General features: G+C 34.4%; 2 protein-coding genes and 1 pseudogene across 3 annotated transcripts; 1 reads left to right on the plus strand and 2 right to left on the minus strand.

The window, feature by feature from the left end:
- Positions 1 to 3: 3 nt before the first annotated feature.
- On the minus strand, positions 4 to 958 carry LOC150035472 (uncharacterized; annotated as a pseudogene).
- Positions 959 to 6,596: 5,638 nt separating this feature from the next.
- Positions 6,597 to 11,685, plus strand: PNSL1 (PsbP-like protein 2). 2 transcript variants are annotated; one of them, XM_039033616.2, is made up of 8 exons: positions 6,597 to 6,785; positions 6,857 to 6,956; positions 7,533 to 7,616; positions 7,690 to 7,763; positions 7,858 to 7,980; positions 8,057 to 8,128; positions 8,224 to 8,320; positions 11,417 to 11,685. In XM_039033616.2, exons 1-8 carry the CDS (start codon positions 6,729 to 6,731, stop codon positions 11,518 to 11,520), a joined length of 711 nt encoding a protein of 236 aa, XP_038889544.1. In that variant the 5' UTR covers positions 6,597 to 6,728; the 3' UTR covers positions 11,521 to 11,685. The 2 variants fall into 2 exon arrangements, with proteins under 2 accessions (XP_038889544.1, XP_038889545.1); XM_039033617.2 differs by having other exon boundaries at positions 6,604 to 6,785; positions 7,693 to 7,763.
- Positions 11,686 to 12,133: 448 nt separating this feature from the next.
- Positions 12,134 to 21,017, minus strand: ABCB6 (P-glycoprotein 6). The gene is made up of 11 exons (XM_039033573.2): positions 20,279 to 21,017; positions 19,516 to 19,570; positions 19,238 to 19,413; positions 18,918 to 19,118; positions 17,479 to 17,738; positions 17,084 to 17,394; positions 16,701 to 16,921; positions 16,247 to 16,587; positions 14,913 to 15,706; positions 14,547 to 14,788; positions 12,134 to 13,918 (listed from the first exon to the last, which is right to left on the minus strand). Exons 1-11 carry the CDS (start codon positions 20,645 to 20,647, stop codon positions 12,689 to 12,691), a joined length of 4,200 nt encoding a protein of 1,399 aa, XP_038889501.1. The 5' UTR covers positions 20,648 to 21,017; the 3' UTR covers positions 12,134 to 12,688.
- Between the last annotated feature and the right edge of the window lie 13 nt (positions 21,018 to 21,030).

Below are 21,030 nucleotides of genomic sequence, written 5' to 3' on the forward strand. Positions count from 1 at the left end.
AACTCACTCGAAAAATGGTTTCACCTCTGTTGTATTGAATAGGACATATCAATATGCAATCTCAAGTACATAATCGGATAATACAATTGGAGTTCCAGACGATATAGGGCGACCCTCTAGTATGACATCATTCTGGTAATCTTCATTACGATATTGTTTATTCACTACCTCAACTGACTGTTTAAAATACTTGTTCAAAAATTCGACATATTTATCAGCGAAGTAACATGCTACAATACACCCTTCTAGTCGTGCTTTGTTCCATACATAACCTTTCAATAACTTCATATATATAGAGTAACTGTTATTAGCATAAGGAAGACCACTATTATCAATATATCAAAAATAAAACAGTTACCTTTCAAATGGGTACATCCAACGGAATTGAACAGGTCTGCATATACAAGCTTCACGACCCAAATGAATAATCAAATGTGTCATTAAATCAAAAAAATGAAGGTGGAAAGTACCTTTCAAGAAGACATAAAATGTCCACCACTTCTTTTTCAAGCTCTAACATAACCTCTCTATCAATTATATGTTGGCAAAGTCTAGTGAAATATGAACATAGCATGTATATTGCATGTCTTGGACCTTTCAGAAGCAGGCCTCTAAGCACCACAGATAAAAGTTGTTGCATCAACACATGATAATCATGAGACTTCAACCCCATCAATTTGCATTAATCTAATGATACACACTTTGAAATGTTTGAACTGTATCCATCAGGTAATTTTAGTTTGTACAACCTTGAACAAAATAATTTGTTCTCGGACTTCGATAATATGTGTGGAGCAGGAGGTAGGTAAGTTCTCCCTCCTCGTTCTTGAGGATGTAGGTCAGGGCGAATTTTCAAAAGTTGTAAATCTTTTCTTGCATTAATTCCATCTTTTGTCTTTCCATTTATATCTAATAATATACCTACAATACTGTCACACACATTATTCTCCACGTGCATGACATCCAAGTTGTGGTGTATTGGTAATTCCTACACAATCAAAGTTTCAAATTGTTAATGGTCTAGTTTGAAACTCAATAAATACACCATAAACTTAGAGTTCGTTAACCTTCTAATATAGTAGATCGAAGAAAATTATCGCTTCTTCCACCTTTGATTTGACGATTCTTTATGACTCTTGCTCATTCTCTTTTCACCTTTCTCCCAACAATTATCAAAATCTTCAGGTTGGGTATAAATTGCACTACTTGTTGGAATTTTGGGAGGTAACTCTTCTTCTATTTTCCCATCAAACCATGTCTTTTTTTCTCTGATATAAATGAGCCCTTGATAAGAATCGTCTATGACCCATATATGCAAATTTTTTACTATGTTTCAACCAATAAGAACAAGTATTATCTCCACAAGTCGGGCATGCATATTTGCCTTTTGTGGTGTATCTAACAAGATTTCCATAGGCTGAAAAATCATTTATATTCCACATAAGAATTGATCTCAAAGTGAAATGTGTGTTACTTACAATATCATAAACTTGTACTCCTTTCTATTGTTGTTGTAAATCTTCCACAAGAGGTTGTAGATAAACATCAATATCATTGTCTTGGATTTTTTTTTTCCTACTTTTTTCCTTTTGTTGTTGACTTTTTTCTTTCTTTTTCTCCTATTAATTTTCTTTTTTCTTTTTCTTTTTCTTTTTTTTTTTTGGCTAATGATTTTTTCTTTCTCTCTTTTTTTTTAATGATCCAAGAGTAAGTATGTAGAAGATTTTAAGACAAGTTGTAGTATGTCTTATATTACAAGAAAAAAATAAGAAGAAACAATAAAAAATTGAAACAAAGTAAAGATATTTCACCTCTAGAGCCAGCCAATGATGATGACCAAATGCTTTGATATCAAATGATAAGCACCCACAATGTTTGTTGAATGCAAAGCTAGAGGATCTTCTAGGATCCTTGCAAACACTCATAAAGAAAGTTAACTTAGATCAAACTTAGAATTTATGATGATCACTCCTAGATCTTGACAACTCATTCCATAATTAGTTTGATCAAGACTAATCCAATGAATTGATTTGAACAACAAACCTAAAGCAAGATTTGAAAGAAAAGAAACACCAAAGAGGTTAAATAAGCATAAGCTTTTTAATATTGATAACCTAAGTTTTTAAGAGAACTACAATCCATTTTATAGGCCAAAAGGTCGTGCATGGACCAAAAACTCAAGACATTCAAATACAATTAATTACAAATTGTAGAAAATAAGACCTAGAAACTTAAAACTTAATTTCTTACTAATTAATTGGTCAAAATGCAAAATTAAAAATGTAAAAGGTCTCCAAATTGTCTTAAATAACTCCTCTAGACTTTGGCAAACTTAATCTTCACGTTTGACAAGGTTTGACATCACGTTTTCCCATGCAGTGCACACTTGGCCATATTTTCTTCACAAAATATGCACACTTTATTTTACCTCCAGGCCATCTTCCAAACTGTAGGACTTTTTTCATGTCATCTTCATGTCATTCTCTTCTTAACTCATTGAACTAACATTATATATAAATTGGGGCTCAAAATTATTTGTCAATTTTTGTAAATTTACTAGCTTTTGAAGATGTAATGTGAAAGTCTCTTGAATCTTCTCTTCTTACTTCTTGTAATTGCTCCTCCGGGTACATGCAATCACTTTAATTAAGGTTGAATTCACATCAAATCCCTTCAGATAGGGTTGGCAAAAATTTTCGCGGGGACCCATCCCGATCAGGGTAGGGAATCCCCGGTTTGACCGAGAATGAGGTCAAACGAGGGACCTCTTTAGGGTCCCCAAACCGGGGACGGGGTGGGGATGGGGAGGTTGTCCTCGCCCTATTCCCGACACCGACCTTGCCTCGATTAGGTATATATAATTAGATTTTTAAATATTTTCTCTCTCTCTCTCTCTCTCTCTATATATATATATATATTAGGTATTTAACTTTTTACATTTAGCTTGGTTTTTAATTTAGTCCAATCTAAGCCCAACTAAAGTATCCAAGCTCAAACCAAGATAATTTTACAAAAAAAATAAAAAATATTAAAAAAGTCCCCATAGAGAAATAAAAGGGAAAACGGAGAATTGGTCACCGCGTTCTCGTCCCTATCCCCACCTTGAAATGGCGGGGATGGGGACGAGGATGGGGATAAAATCCTCCATCGGGGATAGGGATGGGGAACCCTCCCCCGCCTTGCCCCGACCCCGTTGCCAATCCTACCTTCAAAAATACAGCTTGTATAGCCCAAATCAAAGTAAAATATATTAAAGGAGATAGAACAAAACATATTTCATCAAAGTTGTTCTACACTCATGATCTTGAAGTAGAATATATTAAAGGAGATAGAACAAAGCATATTTCAACAAAGTTGTTCTACACTCATGATCTTGAAGAAAATGACAGCATCACTGTACAACAAATTTGTTCCAAGAATAACCTAATAGACTTATTTACAAAGACATTACCTATCATAACTTTGAAAATTTGGTGCACAACATTGGAATGAAGCAATTCAAATATCTCATTGATGTTTCCATGGGGGGAGCAAATATATTGTATTCTTTTAGGATTATTAAATTATATGAAATATGTATTTTTTTTCTTTCACTAGAATTTTTTTCCATTGGGTTTTTTCTTAGTAAAGTTGAACAAGGCATATTTTATATATATTATATATACACAAAATAGATGTCCAATACTTAATGTTTTAAAAGACCATTTGTCACTCTCCAATCACTCCATGTATCATTCTACATGTTGTCCATGTGTCTTTTAATTGCACATCCTTAGTGTTCATGTAATTCCACCTTCTACTTCGTAAATTTTCTATAAATAGTAGCATTTTGTGGATATTGAAAATGTTCACAAATGGGTGAAAATTAAATAATAGAATTTCATTTATGTTTTCTATTTTCATAATTTTATAATTTTGGTTATTTTACTTTATTTATTATTTTAATATTATGGTACTCCCATCGTGCTTCATTTTTGCTCTTCGATTTTACAACAAAAATGCATTTGTGTCTATTTTCTGTAATATGTATTTCTTTTATGCCATCTATTTAAAAAGTAGATGGTCCAATGAATAAATGTTTATATATATGTGCGTGTGGTGTTATATGTTGGAGTTATAAAATTGATGATCTAGATATATGAAAAATCAATAGTTATGACTAAAATTTTATGTAAAGTTTAGAAGTTAAATCTTACTATTTGAAAGCATATTTGAGAGACAACAAGATAATTGTTTAAAATAATTATACAGACAAAAATTGAATAAACATAAAAGTTGTTAGTCTAAGAAATCAACATTTTAAATATGTTGTTATATTTATATCAACGCTAATATACCAAGTATATTATATTTCCACTCGGTATGTAGACTTAAATTTCGTGGTAACATTTCAAAAAAGAGATGAAACTAATCTTTAATATAGAGGTATAAATCTTATCATTGAAAACACAATGACTAAAATTGAATAAAGATTAAAATACCGTTATCAAAAATAGTATGTTCACATATTTTCATTCAACAAAGTAACATCAAAATATATGTAAAGAAAATTTTAAAAAAACTAATATAAAGTTGATTTGCAATTGACCAAAGTTACTTTTCTTCCCCCCCCAAAAAAAAAAAAAAAAACCTAGAATGAGTAAAGTTGTTCAAATGACTTGACAACTTGAACAACTCAAATTACTCAACTCAACTCAACTTGTAAGGAAAAGCCATACAATAACCCAAAATTTTGGACTAAAATGAGATTTTATCTTCTTTCTAAATTTTAAGATTTTTGCCCTTTTACATATATCGTGTTCAGGTAAAATTATCAAAATGGAATATCGCACATTTAAGTGGGTCTCTCCTCTCGATCTATCCATCTCTATCACTCTCACTCTTGGTCTCGATCTCGTCTCCTCTATCACTCTTGCTCTCAATCTCATCTCCTCTATCACTCTTGCTCTCTCACTCTAGGATTTCACTTCATCTCAGTGAAGAAGAAGATTAGGCAATGTCAATGTATGTGTTTGTATTTTTTTAAGGACGAAAATATCGTTATCATTGTAAATTTTTTTAAGGACGAAAATATCGTTATCATTGTAAATATCAGTAAGTTAGATTTATGGATATATCGACGGATATCTTAAATATCAATGGATATTCAAGAAAAAAATCACGAATATCACAAAATTGTGAATTTTTTAGTGAAATTTTAGAACAAATTTATTTAAGTAATAAACTCTGACTTTAAATATATAAACCAATAATTAGAAGTCATATATGCTTGGTTATGGAATAATAAATAATAATGAAGATCAAAAAATTATTATGAACGGAATGTTTTATTAATAAAATCTAAGTCATACAAAATGAAGGTCAAATACAAGATTCAATAATAAAAAGATGATCTACGAGGTATTAGCCCAACATTAGCATATTTGATGATGACAATATTACTCCCAAGTTATTATATGTTAAAAATTTATAACATAATTGGGAAGTATGTCATCTATGAGTTTCAACATCAACCCCAATATTATCAATAGGAGAGTACCTTGGATCAAACTATGTTTCATTCAAATGAGGATGTTCCGGAGAATGTAGATAACATAGAGGCCCTAAATCTGAGTCTTCATGACTTTCATGAGGAAGTTGTCCTCATGTATAGATCGATATGTTAAACTCATCACTATAACCACATGAACCATAATCACTCGAATGACTATAGTAATTACTTTGAGAATAGCCATAATTACTATTGTTATTGACATAGTGACCATGTCTATATTGACTATCGAAACTCATCTCCTTCATACTGAAACAAGTGAGTCAACATGAGCATCATTAGGTGTAGATACTCTATGAATGAAAGGTTTTTTTATTGTTCCAATTTCTAGTCCACCAACTCTATAGTCATAGTTGGAGTCTTGTGTGACATGTGTGAATTGAGATTATCCAGTGAAAGAGCTAATTCCTACTCCTCCAGCTTTAGGGTCATGGTTAAAGTTTTTTTTTTTTTGTATTTTTTTCAAATTTAATTTCTTTGAAAATGAAAGTTTTTTATTCAAAATTGAGAAAAAAATGAAAATTGTAAAAGATAGCACATTAGAAAAGTTTGATATTGGAAAAAGAAAAAAGAAAGCTATATATAGAAATAATCAAACGACATGTAAACGGAATATCCATGATATATCCACAAAATATCCGTGATATATCCTCAAAATATCCACGATTTTGTTGAGCTACGAAAGATATTAACCCAAAAAGATATATCGGAATATATGGCTAATATCGGAGATATATCGCTAATATCAGCTATATATCGTGAAATTTGGAGAAAAAATATCTCATCCCCAATATTTGTATCGGATATGTGATTTTACGGATATATCGTGGATATATCGTCAATATATCAAGATATTTTCATCCTTGATTGTTTTAATATTTTTCTATTTCTATTTCTATTTTATTTGTTAAATTTAACCTAGACTAGAAAAAATTGTTTGTTAAATTTTATTTTTATTTTTATTTTTATTTTTATTTTTATTTTTTAAAAAAAAAAAAAAAAAATCGTTTTATCCGGTTGACCAATTTACAAAGTTTCCCAAAAGCAATGAAGAAAGAAACAAGAGTAGAAAGAGTGTTGAATATGACCACAAAAACCCAACCCGATTAGATATAGCATTCTAAGCTTCCTTCCATTTTCCAATTTTTCATTTTATGAGAGCTTCTCTGGATCAGATATGGCAGTTTCAACCTCTTGCTTCAGTTGGGTTCCCACCACCGCATCCAATTGGAAGGTTTGTGTATTCATTTACATTTCCCAATCTTCAGGACCCAGTTCTTGCTTCTCATTGTGCTTTGATTCCAGCTGAGGTTGCTTCCTTTCAATGAGCCATCAACAGCTACTTCTTCTTTTTCTTCCTGTAGTACAATCAATTGCTCAACCGAGAAAACTTCCCGTGAGGAAGGTAAGATTTGCAGTCTTAACTTTAATGCTCAATTCCAATGCTTAGAGTCCATGGGTTCTTAAAGATTTGCAGCTTCAGAATGGCTGCCATGCCGATTTTAGAATAATGTGGTTTTTTCCTTTTGGTTTCGTTCCTTGTGGAAAGGAAATGCCCATTTGGTACTTATTTGGCTTGCTTATTCTTTGAATCTGTTCAAATTTTGAGGACTTTGTGGAATTATATGAACTTTGTAACTTGCGTACAAGGTGTTTGTAGAAATGTCTAAACCAAATTTGCGTAGAAGAAATGGATTCTGACCATTGTGGTAACCAATCTAGGGACTAAAGTGTTACGAGTTTACTTGGCAACCACATATAGTACGTTTAGGTAGTTGACGTGTGAGAAACCAAAACAATGACTTCACTTACTATGGTTTTTACTTTTCATAGCGGGATAGTTCACCTCATGAGAACTTTGATTCAGTTCTACTTTGAACTTTTCTTTTCCTTCCTTATAGGTGTTTCTTTCGCTGTTTTCTTGAGCCTGGATATCCTTATCTGACCCGTGGTAATATGACGTTGATATATTAACATTTAGGCCATTGCAATAGAAGGCCGCTTCTGTTGGGAGTTGGAGCTCTAGCTACAAGTTTACTGGCTGCAAGTCCCCTCTTTGCTGAAGGTTTAAATTCCCAACTCTCTCCAATAATCTAATGTTGGATTCTAAATTAATATTGTGATTTTTTTATGTGCAGAAGTCCCGAAGAATTATCGAGCATTCGTAGACTCTACAGATGGGTATTCCTATTACTACCCCTCTGATTGGAGGGTGAGAAAATTTCAACTAGCAGAAACATGAGATGCATGTGTAGTAAACAAAAGAATATACTAAAACAAACAGTTTCTAAATGTTCCCTGTCTAGGAATTTGATTTTAGAGCCCATGATTCGGCATTCAAGGATCGATACCTGCAGCTACAGAATGTTAGAGTGAAGTTCATACCAACAGAGAAAAAGGATATCCATGAAGAAGGTTCATTAGATGAGGTAAAGGAATCTTTAATTAGATCATATTTGATATTCTGGGAAAAGAAGTCTGAATTGTTTAACTTAACTAAAGCAGGTTGTCAACTTTTTGGTAAAACATCGATATGCTGCACCAAATCAAAAGGCTACCATATATGATATGAAGGAGGTTTGTATTTTTCTCTGCCTCTCAGATCAATCTTAATATTTATCTTCAAGTCTGTTTCTTGGACATCTAGCTGATCTTTAATTGACCTGTTTCAGCGAACGATTGATGGGAGAAATTATTACACCTTCGAGTACAAACTTAGTTCTAGAGCATTCTCCCGCACCTCCTTTGCAACCATAGCCATTGCAAACGGTAAGCTCATTTTTTATTAGAATTTTGAACCCTTTCATTTTTTTATTTATCAGCTCTGAATCCCATGCTTTCTTAACCGTAGGATACTTCTTTACTCGGAAAAAACTAATAAAGAATATCAAATTGAACTATCCAGTTTAGAAAGATAGAATGAAACCAACAGAATCGAAGTTAACCAAACTCATTTTATCAATTTGTATTCTGGAATCTTGAACTAACTCATATCTAACCTATACTTTTAGTTTTTGGATTGAATACAATTCGATTCGTGTTAAGTTCTCGATTTCCATCTGATGAATTAAAACCCACATTCATCCCTTACTCTTGTATATTCAAATGGGGCTGAGAAGAGAAATAGCAAATTCTAAAGTTTCATTGGAAAAATAGCAAAAGAAAATCAAATTTGTAAAAATAGCAAAATGAATTTAAATAATATAAAATACTAATTAGTAAAAGACCAAACTACCCCAAAGACTAACGAAATGAATACAAATAAACAATACTTCAAAAAAAACTTAAAACTGCAAATACACTCTATCTAAGCAAAAAAAAAAAATTACAATCTCAACCAAAAGTTAGTTGAAAAACAAATAACATGGTCAAAATCTTAGAAGGGTTCCAAAATCCAAAAACTAGCCAATATGGCCCTCACCGACAACTAATTGGTGTTGCTTCTTCGGTGGACGGCCACGATGGTGCGTCTGCAATACGATGATCATAGGTGGTGCCATGTGGCTGCTTGGAGAACATGCAAGCCGAAATGTAGCATCAATTTTAAAGGAGAGATTGTGGAGATGTTATGGCTATAGATTTGTTGCAAATGGGAAATAAAAAAGAGAGAAAGGAAAGGGTAGGATGAGAGGGAAGAAAAGTAGGATTAGTGTTTTTTAAAAATATATATATTTATAAATATGTAAGTAGGAGGTGCTTAGATTTTTTTTATTTTTCACAAAAAATTATAAATATATTGGAACTTGAAAATGAGGGATGGGTTTTTTTTTTATGAAATGGAGAACAAATCTTATTAAAATAATAAATAGGTATATAAATATGTTTTATATACCAATGATAAATTGTTATATCATTAGATTACAGTTTAAGAAGTATAAACTATATAAATAGTAATAATATAAACAAAAAAATATGAATATGCTAACAAAACGTATAAACAAATAAAATAAACCAGAATCTGATAACAAAAGATATATTCAAATGGATATTTATCAGGAAACACGAATAACGATAATTAAAATTGCATAACTTCATATTATAATTATGTTGTATGTATAGATGTAGATGTAGATTAGTTAATCTCATAATTTTATGTTACAATTACACCGAATGTGAAAATGTAAATTAGTTAATTTCTAGAGCGCACCAAAGATAAACTAGAAATATGTTTAACTTCATATTACATTTTGAATCTAATAACAACATGCTTAAACAAATGAAAAAAGATTTAGTTATAATTAAATCTAGTAACAAAAAGTTAAACCAATTAAAAATAGTTAGATAAACGAAATTTGATAATAATGTTCTCAGAAGGTTGGAGAGAAGGATATGTTTCCACTAAAATAAATATAATGTATTTGAAAGATTAGACACATTAAAGAGTAGTCAATCACCACATAAAAATTATAATTCTGATTCTCTAGCGTTCAACGTAGCTTTGGAAGTTTCAATTTATTGTAGTGTCTAACTCTGAATTCTCTCCGATGAACAAGATTTCACCTTCTTTTGCCAAAAAAAAAAAGAAGAAAGTTGATTATAATAATGAAGTAAAAGAAGATTGAATCGTCATACAAGAGCAAATGAAGAGAAAAATAGAAAAATCGATTGATCAATGGATAGAATCGTTTGGTAAAATCAAAAGATGAGGATGAAAAAATTAAAATTAAGGAAAAAGAGAATTTGTAAATTGAATTTATTTATGCTTCAATAACCAATACATGATTCTTAGATAGTGAAATGTAAAATAACCAAAAATGTATTTTAAAACATTAAAAATGGTAATATAATAATATGATATGATATAAAATGAAATGAAAATTGTGACTAAATATAAAATATGTACAATTAAATCTAATAATATGTACAAAACAATTTAAACCTTCGAAAATATGGAAAAATATCCAATTAATTTATTAAGAATATGTATAAAATAATTCGTTCAAACATCTGAAAAAGATGTGATTTGATAAAATGACATTTTATAATATATGGATATTTAAAATATAAATTTGTTAGAAAAATCTGGATATTTAATTCAAGTGAAATTAGTTCGAAGAATGGTTAAATAGAATTTAAACTAATAATAAAATCTACATTAAAATATTAAGTAGGTGAGGAAAGTTGGAAGGGCGGTTATTTTTTGGAAGACGATTGTTCTTATTTTTTTTCAAATAAATCGATTAGAGAGAATGTGGAGAACCAAAGAGTCGGCAATTACCATGTATACGGAACCTATCATTGTTTATGATTCTACACTTACCATGTTTTTATAGTTTCATTAATGACAAGCTACGAATCAGATAAGGGTAAAACAAGGATTTGAAATTTTACGGCCATGTGCATGTCATGTGAGTTGCCATAAATCTTATTATTTATCGGTTTTGCCATTTTTCAAAACCAAACCCTAAAATTTATCATACGGTCCAATTCCTCATTCAAATAAAGTTCATAGAAGAATATAGTAACCTCTAAGGGAGCGATTGGGCCCCAATTTGCCTTAGGTGGATAGCCCACTCAATGTTTGAACTAAAGTTCCCAATTATTATAACTCACACTTAGTTACGGTAAAATTATTAGAAAACGCTCACTGTCCCAAACATGGACTATTATAATCCAGACTAAAATAATCGACAAACGAAACACAAATTGTTGTAATCCACAAACTATAATAATCACCGACTATAATAACTAACTTCGTGTTCCAAATAGTCCTAAGTGTTTTTTTAGTACACTCTAGTATATCATAGGAAATGAGAATTTGAATCACCGACCTCAAGAGAAGGAATACGTATCGTTACCTATCTATGCTTGGCTAATGACCTAAACTGAAGAAGGGTTATAAGCAGCTATTTCTCTAATATGCAGGTAGGTACTATACCTTGGTAGTTGGGGCAAATGACAGAAGGTGGAGAAGGTATCGCGACATGCTTAAAGTGGTTGCTGATTCATTCAGGGTGTTGGATATCTGAGCTATTTCTGAAGGGTGTGAATCTCACTCTTTTTCTCTATTTAAAATTTATATGTAGCGCTATTGGAAATTGATGTATATATCTGGTATATACCAATGTCCTTGTAAGATAGATAAATATTTATTACAAAGAGCTAAAAATACCCAAGTTCTATTTTATTTCCAATACCCAAGCTCTATTTTACTTCCCATTTGTCCACAGCTGTAATGTAGGTTTATTAAACAAAAGCAACAAAATAGGCAAAAGATAGGGAGTAATTGTTGAAGGGGAAAAAGAAAATCTCAACGCTTGAAGAAAATCTTCTGGGATAGAAGTAATTCTGGGAAATCTTCTAGGATAGAAGTAATTCTAATTCCTCTTGACACCCTAGAACAATTAAAATTACACCCTCAAACTTTTAGGTATAAAAAGTAGGTTCTGATTGGACCCTCGAACTATTGATGATTGTAAAACTTAAATTTTCAAGTAAAAAATTGACTCTCAAATTTGTAAAATTATTACAATTTCTACAATTATATAAGTTTGAAGGTCTAATTTTGACATTTGTATAAATTTGGAGTGAATTTTTCAATTTGCCAAAGAAAATAAAATGAAAGGAAATGGATATGTTGGGTTAAACACAACCAAAAATGAACAGCTATTGATTAATTGTAACAACATATATACAAAAGTTACAAACGTATTTTTCCTCTTTGGCTTCCCAAGATTCTTACATTGATTCATCATACAAAGAGAGGGAGAGTTTTTGAAGTGAAATAAAATTTAGAAAATGAAAAACCACACCTAGAATTTGAACCCACCCTCTATTCTAATCATCAATAAACAAATCAATATACCATGGAAACAAACCCCAATGAAATTGATGCTTGCCTCCTAAAGAATATGGATTTGGCCCTCAAGGGAAGGCCTCTCAGTCAAACTCCAAAAACCTCCTACTTCTGTACCCTACCATCTGAACAAAGAAACTACTGGCGCTGCCACAACATGCTCTTGTTACATGTAAACTCTTTTTCCAACTTCTGCCCCGACCCGAAACCCCTAGCTATGGTTGAGCTACAAAATCTCTCCGAGGAGCTCTCTTTTGTCAGAAACTCAAACAGGCCAGAGGGAGCTAGCTAATGAAGGCAGACCAAAACTTGACGTGTTTCGAACAATCAGTTTCCAAATTTCAAACAAGTCGATGCTGTCGCAAACCCTTACCGAAATGCGGCTGCATCAAGCGGACATATAGACCGTTCTTGGCCACCAAAGAATCGTGAGTACCCTCCTCCACTATTCGCCCTCCATTTAGTACCACGATATTGTCAACGTGCCTCATCATTGCAGCTCTATGGGCAATCAGGATGGTTGTTTTATTTCCCATGATCAAAGTGTCAAGAGCCTCTTGTACGACCCGACTTGACTCGGATTCGATTGAGGAACTTGCCTCGTCCAACAAGAGGATAGGTGCATTCTTCAATACTACCCGAGCAATTGCAATTCTCTGTTTCTGCCCTGGGGTTAGATCCACACCCCTCATACCTACATGTGTGTCATAACCATGAGGCAGGCTACTGATGAAATGGTGAGCATTTGCTATTCTAGCAGCCTCTTTCATTTCAGCTTCACTAGCATTGTGCCTTGCATATATAATGTTTTCCCTTATGGTTGTTGAAAAGATTATAGGTTCCTGCTGAACAAGACCTAAATGATTCCTCAACCATCTCAAGTTATAGGTTTTCAAATCTCGACCATCCAAGAAAACTTGACCAGCAACGGGGTCGTAGAATCTCTCAATCAACGATATTATTGTGCTCTTACCTGACCCAGAAACACCCACCACGGCCACGGTTTGCCCACCATTGACTTTTAGACTGAAATTGCTCAATACCAAAACTTCAGGTCGAGTAGGATAACAAAAATCTACATTCTTGAGCTCAATGCTTCCATAGACGTTAGGCGGCTTCAATGCAGAGTTATCATCTGGATCAATCTTCGGTACACGATCAATGATTTCAAATACTGAAATGAGTGACTTGCGCCGTTTAAGTATATATGGAGCCAACCCAAAAGGTTCCACCAAAGCAAACGTTGCAAAAGAGAACACCATGTACACTTTAAGAGCAGAAGACAGATCCATATACCTCTTTTTGACAGAAAATGCAGTGTACCAAAGAAGAAGGGCATTACAGGCAAAAAGCAGAAACTGCGAAAAGCCAAACGCAAAACCAATGGCCATCCCATGAAGGAAGCTCTTCTTAAATATTTTCTTTAGTTGCAATCTGTAGAGTTCCATAACCTTGTTTCCAGCACAGAAGGCTACTACGGTGTATATGTTTCTAACTGCATCTTCAAGAACCAAAGATGCTTTCCGGTGCATCTCCTGTATGCCCCTTGAAAATCCAGCAAGCCATAACTTCTGCAATATTCCACGACAATTTATGCACCAGAGTTAGAGAGAGGGAGAGGTTTTATATAGAAAATGTAAATATTTTGAAATCGTGAAGAGAGAATTACCAAAACCAAGGAATTCTTATTAGAAGCTAACACATAGGGAAACCCTATAATTATGAGGAAAGCTTTCTTAATTTACTTTATATAACCACAAACCTAAAAAAATAGCTAATTTGCCTAACTAAACGCCATGCCAAAATACCCATGGATGGAGGAGCTGAGAAAGGAAGGAGAAAGAGGAAAGGAATACATACATAGATACATACATATATATATATATATATATATATAATTATTTATTTTTTTTTCTAATTTCAAAAAAAAAATTAATAAAAGATGAGTTTCACATCAGCTTTTTGTTAGTAGTTAATAGAAACTGATGTCAGGGACCATGCTACCTAAATCAAACCTCGGTGTTAAAATGTGAAGGTTTCTATTTCACCTTTGTTCATTTGTTCTTGCGTTTTTATTTCTTAGCGCCATGGATGGCAGAAAGAGTGTGTGTGCATTCACTTAAGAGTCTGGCTAGCATGAGACGTTTGGAAAATAATTTGGAAAACTAAAAACTGAACTACAAAGTAAAGCATACACACCTGTGCAACGGCAGAAACAGTTAACACTGGCAATGTTGCCAACGCCACAAGTGCCAATCGCCACTGTAGCAACATCCCAATAAGAAGTGCTACAATAACAGCAGCACTATCTTGGATAAATATGGAAAGTCGATTGCTAAAAGTAGCTCGTACAAATGTAGCATCGTTTGCCAAACGCATGGATAGAGTGTCTGCACTGTTCTCCTCTTCGTCAAACCATCCAACTTCATTTCGTAGCATCGCTGTTATTTTTGGGAACAGAAATATAACAGACATAAATCAACGTTAGATGAAATAGTGAAATGCATAAACAATTATATTCCAAATTCAAAAATTTTTACATACATTATAAAACAAAACACCAACCTGAAAACATCATTCTCCTAACTCGCTCAGTCATTTTCTCCCCCATTATTCCGAAGTAAAAATGTTGAAGAAAATTGGCAATCACTGTGACAAAACCCATGCAAGCAATGATCAAGCACCATTTGTCTACTTCGTGCCGTATGCTATGGCCTTCATCCCTTTTGTAATATGCTGTTATTATCAGAGCAATTACATATGCAAGAAGAGGATTGAAAGATCCAAAGATGGCAGCACCAAGACTTCCTAAGACGGCATAAAGCCACTCTGCAAAACTAAGCTCAGCAAGCCTCCAAAAGGATGGTGACTTTTTATGCTTTGTATCCTTTTCTTCCTTTGCTTTCATTCGGAAGTCATCGGATTGACTGTGTAGTCTACTAAAAGTCTGTGAGTGGGAACGCTCACTTTTGGGATCAGATGTCAAGAGAGGTGAAACGGGTGACTCAGGGTCCGAGCCATTTGACGTTTGACGATGTGCAGCTTGAACATCAATTTTGGGTAACTCTGGGAGTCGCATTTCAAAACTATCCTGCCGCCTAATTGATGGTTCCTTGTCAACCGAAGAGTCCAACATCTGGCCATTTTCCGACATCTTTTCAGGAGGGGGGCTTGGAGCTTTAGGCGATTCGTGAGAATTGTTATAAACACCATCTGTCGAACGAAAAACACCAGGAACCCTTTGTAGAGAGGGTGACTTCATCATTTTAGGGGATGATGGTTCTTGAACACTGTGACTAGCAGAAGAATCCTTCTCAATTTGGAAAGTTGAAGAATCCTTGTAGTTTCTTACTGGCATCCTGAATAAAGTCATAATATAGAAGAAATTCAGAGGAAGTAATCAGGAATTTCAACCATCAAGAGACATACAAAGCAATAGGTCTTCCAATTTTCTTTTTCCCGATAAGAAAACAACCAGCTTAAGGGAAGATAAGAAATCCAACCATAGCCAAAGAGTTCTCAAAAATGACCTCCAATTGGAATTTTAAAACAGCAGAACTACATTTACAATTAACAATTATCTTGATTCATCTCCATGAAAACTCGGTTTCCATCAAAATAACAAATAAACAAACAATTAACCTTCTTGTTCCGTGCAATGGAAATTTGGGAGAACCCTGCTAAAATTTCTTTTTCAATCCATACAAGGTGAGGGAGGGGATTTAAACCCAGGATGGATTGGATAAAGTGGGAAATCTTTCCTAGTTGAACCATCAATTGAAGAAAATTTTGCTGCAGTTGAACAGAAGAAAAGACCTCCGACAGCAGAAACTAACAAGCTAGATTTCAAAAGAATATACACCACATAGAAAATTAACAACGCGTGACTCTAATTATACCTTCTGGGAAGCTTTGCAGCTTCTTCGCATTTAAGAAGTTCTGTATAAAGGCCATCAAGGCTTAACAATTCATCGTGTGTGCCCATTTCAACAAGTTGACCCTCCTCCATCACAGCAATGTAGTCCGCATTCCGTATCAGACTAAGCCGCCGAGCTATAATTATTGTTGAACGCCCCAGCATGAGAAGATCAAGAGCAGCTTGCACGGTTTTTTCAGCCTCAAAATCAAGACCACCAGTTACCTCATCAAGCAGCAGAATAGAAGGATTTAAAAGCACCGCCCTAGCAATTGAGAGTTTTATTTTCTGTTCCTCCATCAGCTCAATTCCAGCCCTACCCACCTGATAATTGGAAGTTTTAACAAATAAAAAATAAAAAACAAAAGGGGGATGTTGGAACTCATTGAACAATATATGAAAGAACTCAACCATAATCTTCACAACTTTTGATTTACCTGTGTGTCATATCCTTTCTCAAGAGAGCTAATAAACGTATGTGCATGAGCTATTTTAGCAGCTTCTTCAATTTGATCAAGCGTAGCATTTCGCCCATATGCAATATTATCTCGTATACTCAAACTTAGCAAGGCAGGTTCTTGAGTCACTAATCCTATCTGACTTCTGAGCCACTCCAATTTTAAGCTTTTTATATTTTCTCCATCCAAAAGAACTTCTCCTGAATCAATAAAAATAAAAGATAAAATAAAATAATTTGGGGGGGGGAGGAAGGAGGCAGATAGTTTGAGGTGCTAAGAAACATCTAAAGTTGAACTTTCGTTAAATCCCCTGAGGAAAGGATTATAAGGAAACAAGAGAAGCAAGAACACAAAATTTGTACCTAATGTGGGATCGTAAAACCGCTCCATGAGTGGGATTATACTGCTTTTTCCAGATCCATTTCTCCCAACAAGAGCCACAGCTTTTTTTGCAGGCACAGTAAGGTAAAATCCACTCAAGATAGGAATTTCAGGCCGGGATAGATAGCTAAAATATACATTACGAAATTCGATATTTCCTTGAATGGAAGATGGGGTGACTCCGTCCTGATTACTTGAAGATGATGACCGACTTATCATCTCAAAAAGTCTATAAGCAGCTATTCGTCCTTGGTCAAATGAATAGAAGTTTGTAGCAGCTTGGTTTAACCCACTACAGAAAAATAATATATATAAGAAGAAATAGGAGGGAGACAGGAATTTAAACTTCGAAGACCAACTTGAGAAATACACTTACAGGCCACTTAAAATTACAGCAAATAGTGCTGTTATAATCTCTCCTCCATGAGCTTTCTGATGTGTGACCAAGAACCTTCCAACCCAAAGTTGCAAAGCACAGGAACATATTGCAAGCCCATACGTGAATCCAAGCCCGAGACCTTGCACAAGGCTTATCAATATACCATATCTAAGAGTTGCTTGTAAAGATGTTGCATAAGAATACTTGGCTAATGTTTCATTAGTGAACGCATACAGCGTTCTGACATAAGAGACTGCCTGCACAATAAGTTCAATACTCATTTCAAAACAATGGAAATCACACATTTTCCATTCCTACTCAATAATATTTACATGAAGAAAAAGTTCACGGTTTAACAGAACATAAAATGAACTTTTACATCCTCTTTTTAATTTTTTTTCTCACACATACGTACTCCCTCCAACAAATGCTCTCAAAGAAATATTATTTGCTTTATTGCAGTCCTGAAGGATGTATACTCACATGAAGCCGTAAAAGAGAATCTAGAACTCCTTGTCTTCCAAGATCCACTTCCTAGATGGCCAAGAGCTTCGTATAAAATTATTCTCTCTTCCAATTGAGTAACATAATTTTGGCTCTAATAAGTGTGTTGCCTTTGTTTATGTATACAAAAATCTTGGTTTTGGGGGTTAATCTAATACTCTAACATGGCTATCTTATAGGTGACTTGAAGAGAGAAATAAAAGGGTTTGGGGGTATGCAAATGAAGATGCTGATGTTTTTTGCATCGCCTGATTGAAAAGCTTTTTTTTTATCTATGCCACTTATAAGATACATCATAATTCTCCATTTCCACTTTTTGCATATGTTTACATCCTAATAGTATATTTCTCACCACACTCCTAGCATTGGTCATTCTCTCTCATAAACCAAATTCTCCTTCCAACTCCTCTATCTTCCCCTCATCCCTGCCCCTCCTCTCCATCACTCTCTCCCACTATGCCTCCCTACATCTATCACCCTACTTTCTCCCTCCCACTCTCAGATCCCTCCCACCCTCACATAATGCCAAACTACTCCTCTGAACTCCAAATGACCCTCTCCTTTCTTTGATATGTGGAATAGACGGAGCACCCCAACCAATTAACTTCAACGGCATTCTATGCATACTATAAAAGGCAGAGTTGTGGGTATGACTGTGTAGTGTTATGGATCCACGAAATTAACAAACGACAGGCAGAATGGTAGGTACTATAACAATATTAGCAGTGCAAAATACCAAAAGTCTCATGATGTCGTAGGGAGTAGCAACATTTTCAAAGGCTTAAGAGACCTTGAGGCTTTTTTCTCATAGAGAGGCAAAGCATTGCAAGGCCACCTCACCTCAAGGCTTACACCTCAGAAAATTTTGAAAACATTGGGGAGTAGAAACTACTACCCGTTGAAAGAAAGAAGGAAAAGAAAAAAAAATGCACCTGCTCTGCAATGCTAGCAGCTTCAGCATATGCATCTTGAATATTTTCAGCAAGCCTATGAAGAAATATATTTGATATTCCTCCAGCAGCAACTATGAAAGGACCAGTCGCCAAAGTTATGAGAGCAATCTGCCAACAGTTGATGAATCCAATGATGAGGCCACTAAAGAATGTAGCCATGTTGTGTATATAGTTGCCAACCTAAAAAGAGTGCAAAAATAACAAGGATGGTCAGGAAAAATCCCAATGGATATATAGAAGATGAACAAAATAACATCTTAAATTTTATTCCCAATCCCCAATGGTAGTCCGAGACATACTTTTTCACTAAGAGCAGACTGAATGAGCAGCACGTCACTCAACACTTGGCTCACAATATCCCCATTGTTTCCATATGTATCAAAGAAACTCATATCTTGATTGAGTAACACCTGAACGTATCTGGATCTAATGACAGCAGTTTGCCTTTCGCCAGTTAGAATCCAGCATGAAACCTCTATCACACAGATATGTTAGTTGATTGCCAATATAAAAAAAAAAACTTAAAAATGAACAAGGAATTTTAGATAAACAAGCATCAAATAATATTAGATCTTACCAATCCAACCGGCAATGAAAACACCAATAGCAATATAAACAACACTTAAAGCAAGCTGCAAAGAAATGAAGTCCAAACAAAAATTTTAGCATTTCTCACTAATTCTGACAGGCATTTTCTGAGCATACAAAATTGCAATTGAAAGAATTAATGTGTTAAGTACGTAATTTCATACGGGAAAATTTCATATAAAAAACCTGTATAAATCATGTATAGAATTATACTCAACTCAGTCCTCCATTCTCAAATCAATCATGAAAGGGAATAAGATTGACAAAAGTAGAATAGGAATACGACCAAAAGGCATGTGTCTAGCACAAGCTACAAACGCCATGTCTTTTCAAAGTCGAGCATCTAAGTTACAAGTTCATTAACTTAAAGCTACATCAGGAATTAAGCTTGCTGGTAATATTTTATTGGCTCATGAATATTCAGACCACTAAACTAATTACATGATTGACAAAAAAAGCAAATGGCATATACACAAAAAGGAAACTATAATTCCTATTAAAAGAATAAAGCTTCCAAACGAAAGATTCTGTTAGTCCAATTACCAAAGAAAACCAATCAAGAAGAAAAGAGAATCATTTCAGAACCTATATTCTAAGCTCAGCCACCTTGACCAATAAAATTAGCTCAGTAAAAGTCCAGTTCCGGAATTTCAAACTTCAATTTTAGTAATTCCCTAAGAAACAAACACAGCGGTCACCACAAGCACACAAAAAATCCCCAGAAGAAGGATTTCCGAGAATCAGTCACTAACCTCCCTAAATCTCTGATACTGCTCATCGTGAGGAATCCTCAGCACATGGACAATCTTAGCAAAGTAATGAAGATAAACGACCAAAGCAGTACCATGTGCTGCAGCGGCAATCGATCCAACAACCATGAGAGTCCAATCAAGCCGGTCAGCACAAGCAAACAGCCGCGAAAACGGCACAGCAGCAGGAGGCGGCTCAATCTCCTCAGGCTCCTCGATCTCCTCCGGCTCCTCAAGCCGCTCGCCGGTAGGGTCGTTACCAGGGTCAAGGTACGGAGACGGAGATTCCGGCGGCTCAGATACCTCAGAGACAGGAGTCAAGGGTTGTATATGAGGTGGAGACCACCCAAACAACCCCCGAGAGATCATCATCTTGAAGAAGAAACCCTAATCCCCTACCTCCCCCGTCCGTCAATCCCAAAACAGAGACCAAAAAAAAAAAAAACCAAAACCCTAATTCCCCCTAAATTTAGCCACAGATCTGCTAAATTTAGAGGAAATTTTTTCCTGAAGCCAAAGAAATATACGAAGAATTGGTCCTGTTTCTAGGGTTTCAGAATCTCCCTTTCTTCTTCTTCTTCTTCTTCTTCTTCTTCTTCTTCTTCTTCTTCTTCTTCGAGAAAGAGAACCAAAGAATGGTGGTGGTTGCAGGTGGGGGGCGAGAGACTGAGTCAAAAATGGCGGAGAAACGAGGCAAATGTTTGACTCACCCAAAGTATCACCCAAAAAAAAAAATTATTTTAAGAAGAAATAAA

Source organism: Benincasa hispida, chromosome 6 (genome assembly GCF_027475165.1).
Source record: "Benincasa hispida cultivar pf3 chromosome 6, pf3_genome.v1.1, whole genome shotgun sequence".
NCBI classification, from domain to species: domain Eukaryota; kingdom Viridiplantae; phylum Streptophyta; class Magnoliopsida; order Cucurbitales; family Cucurbitaceae; genus Benincasa; species Benincasa hispida.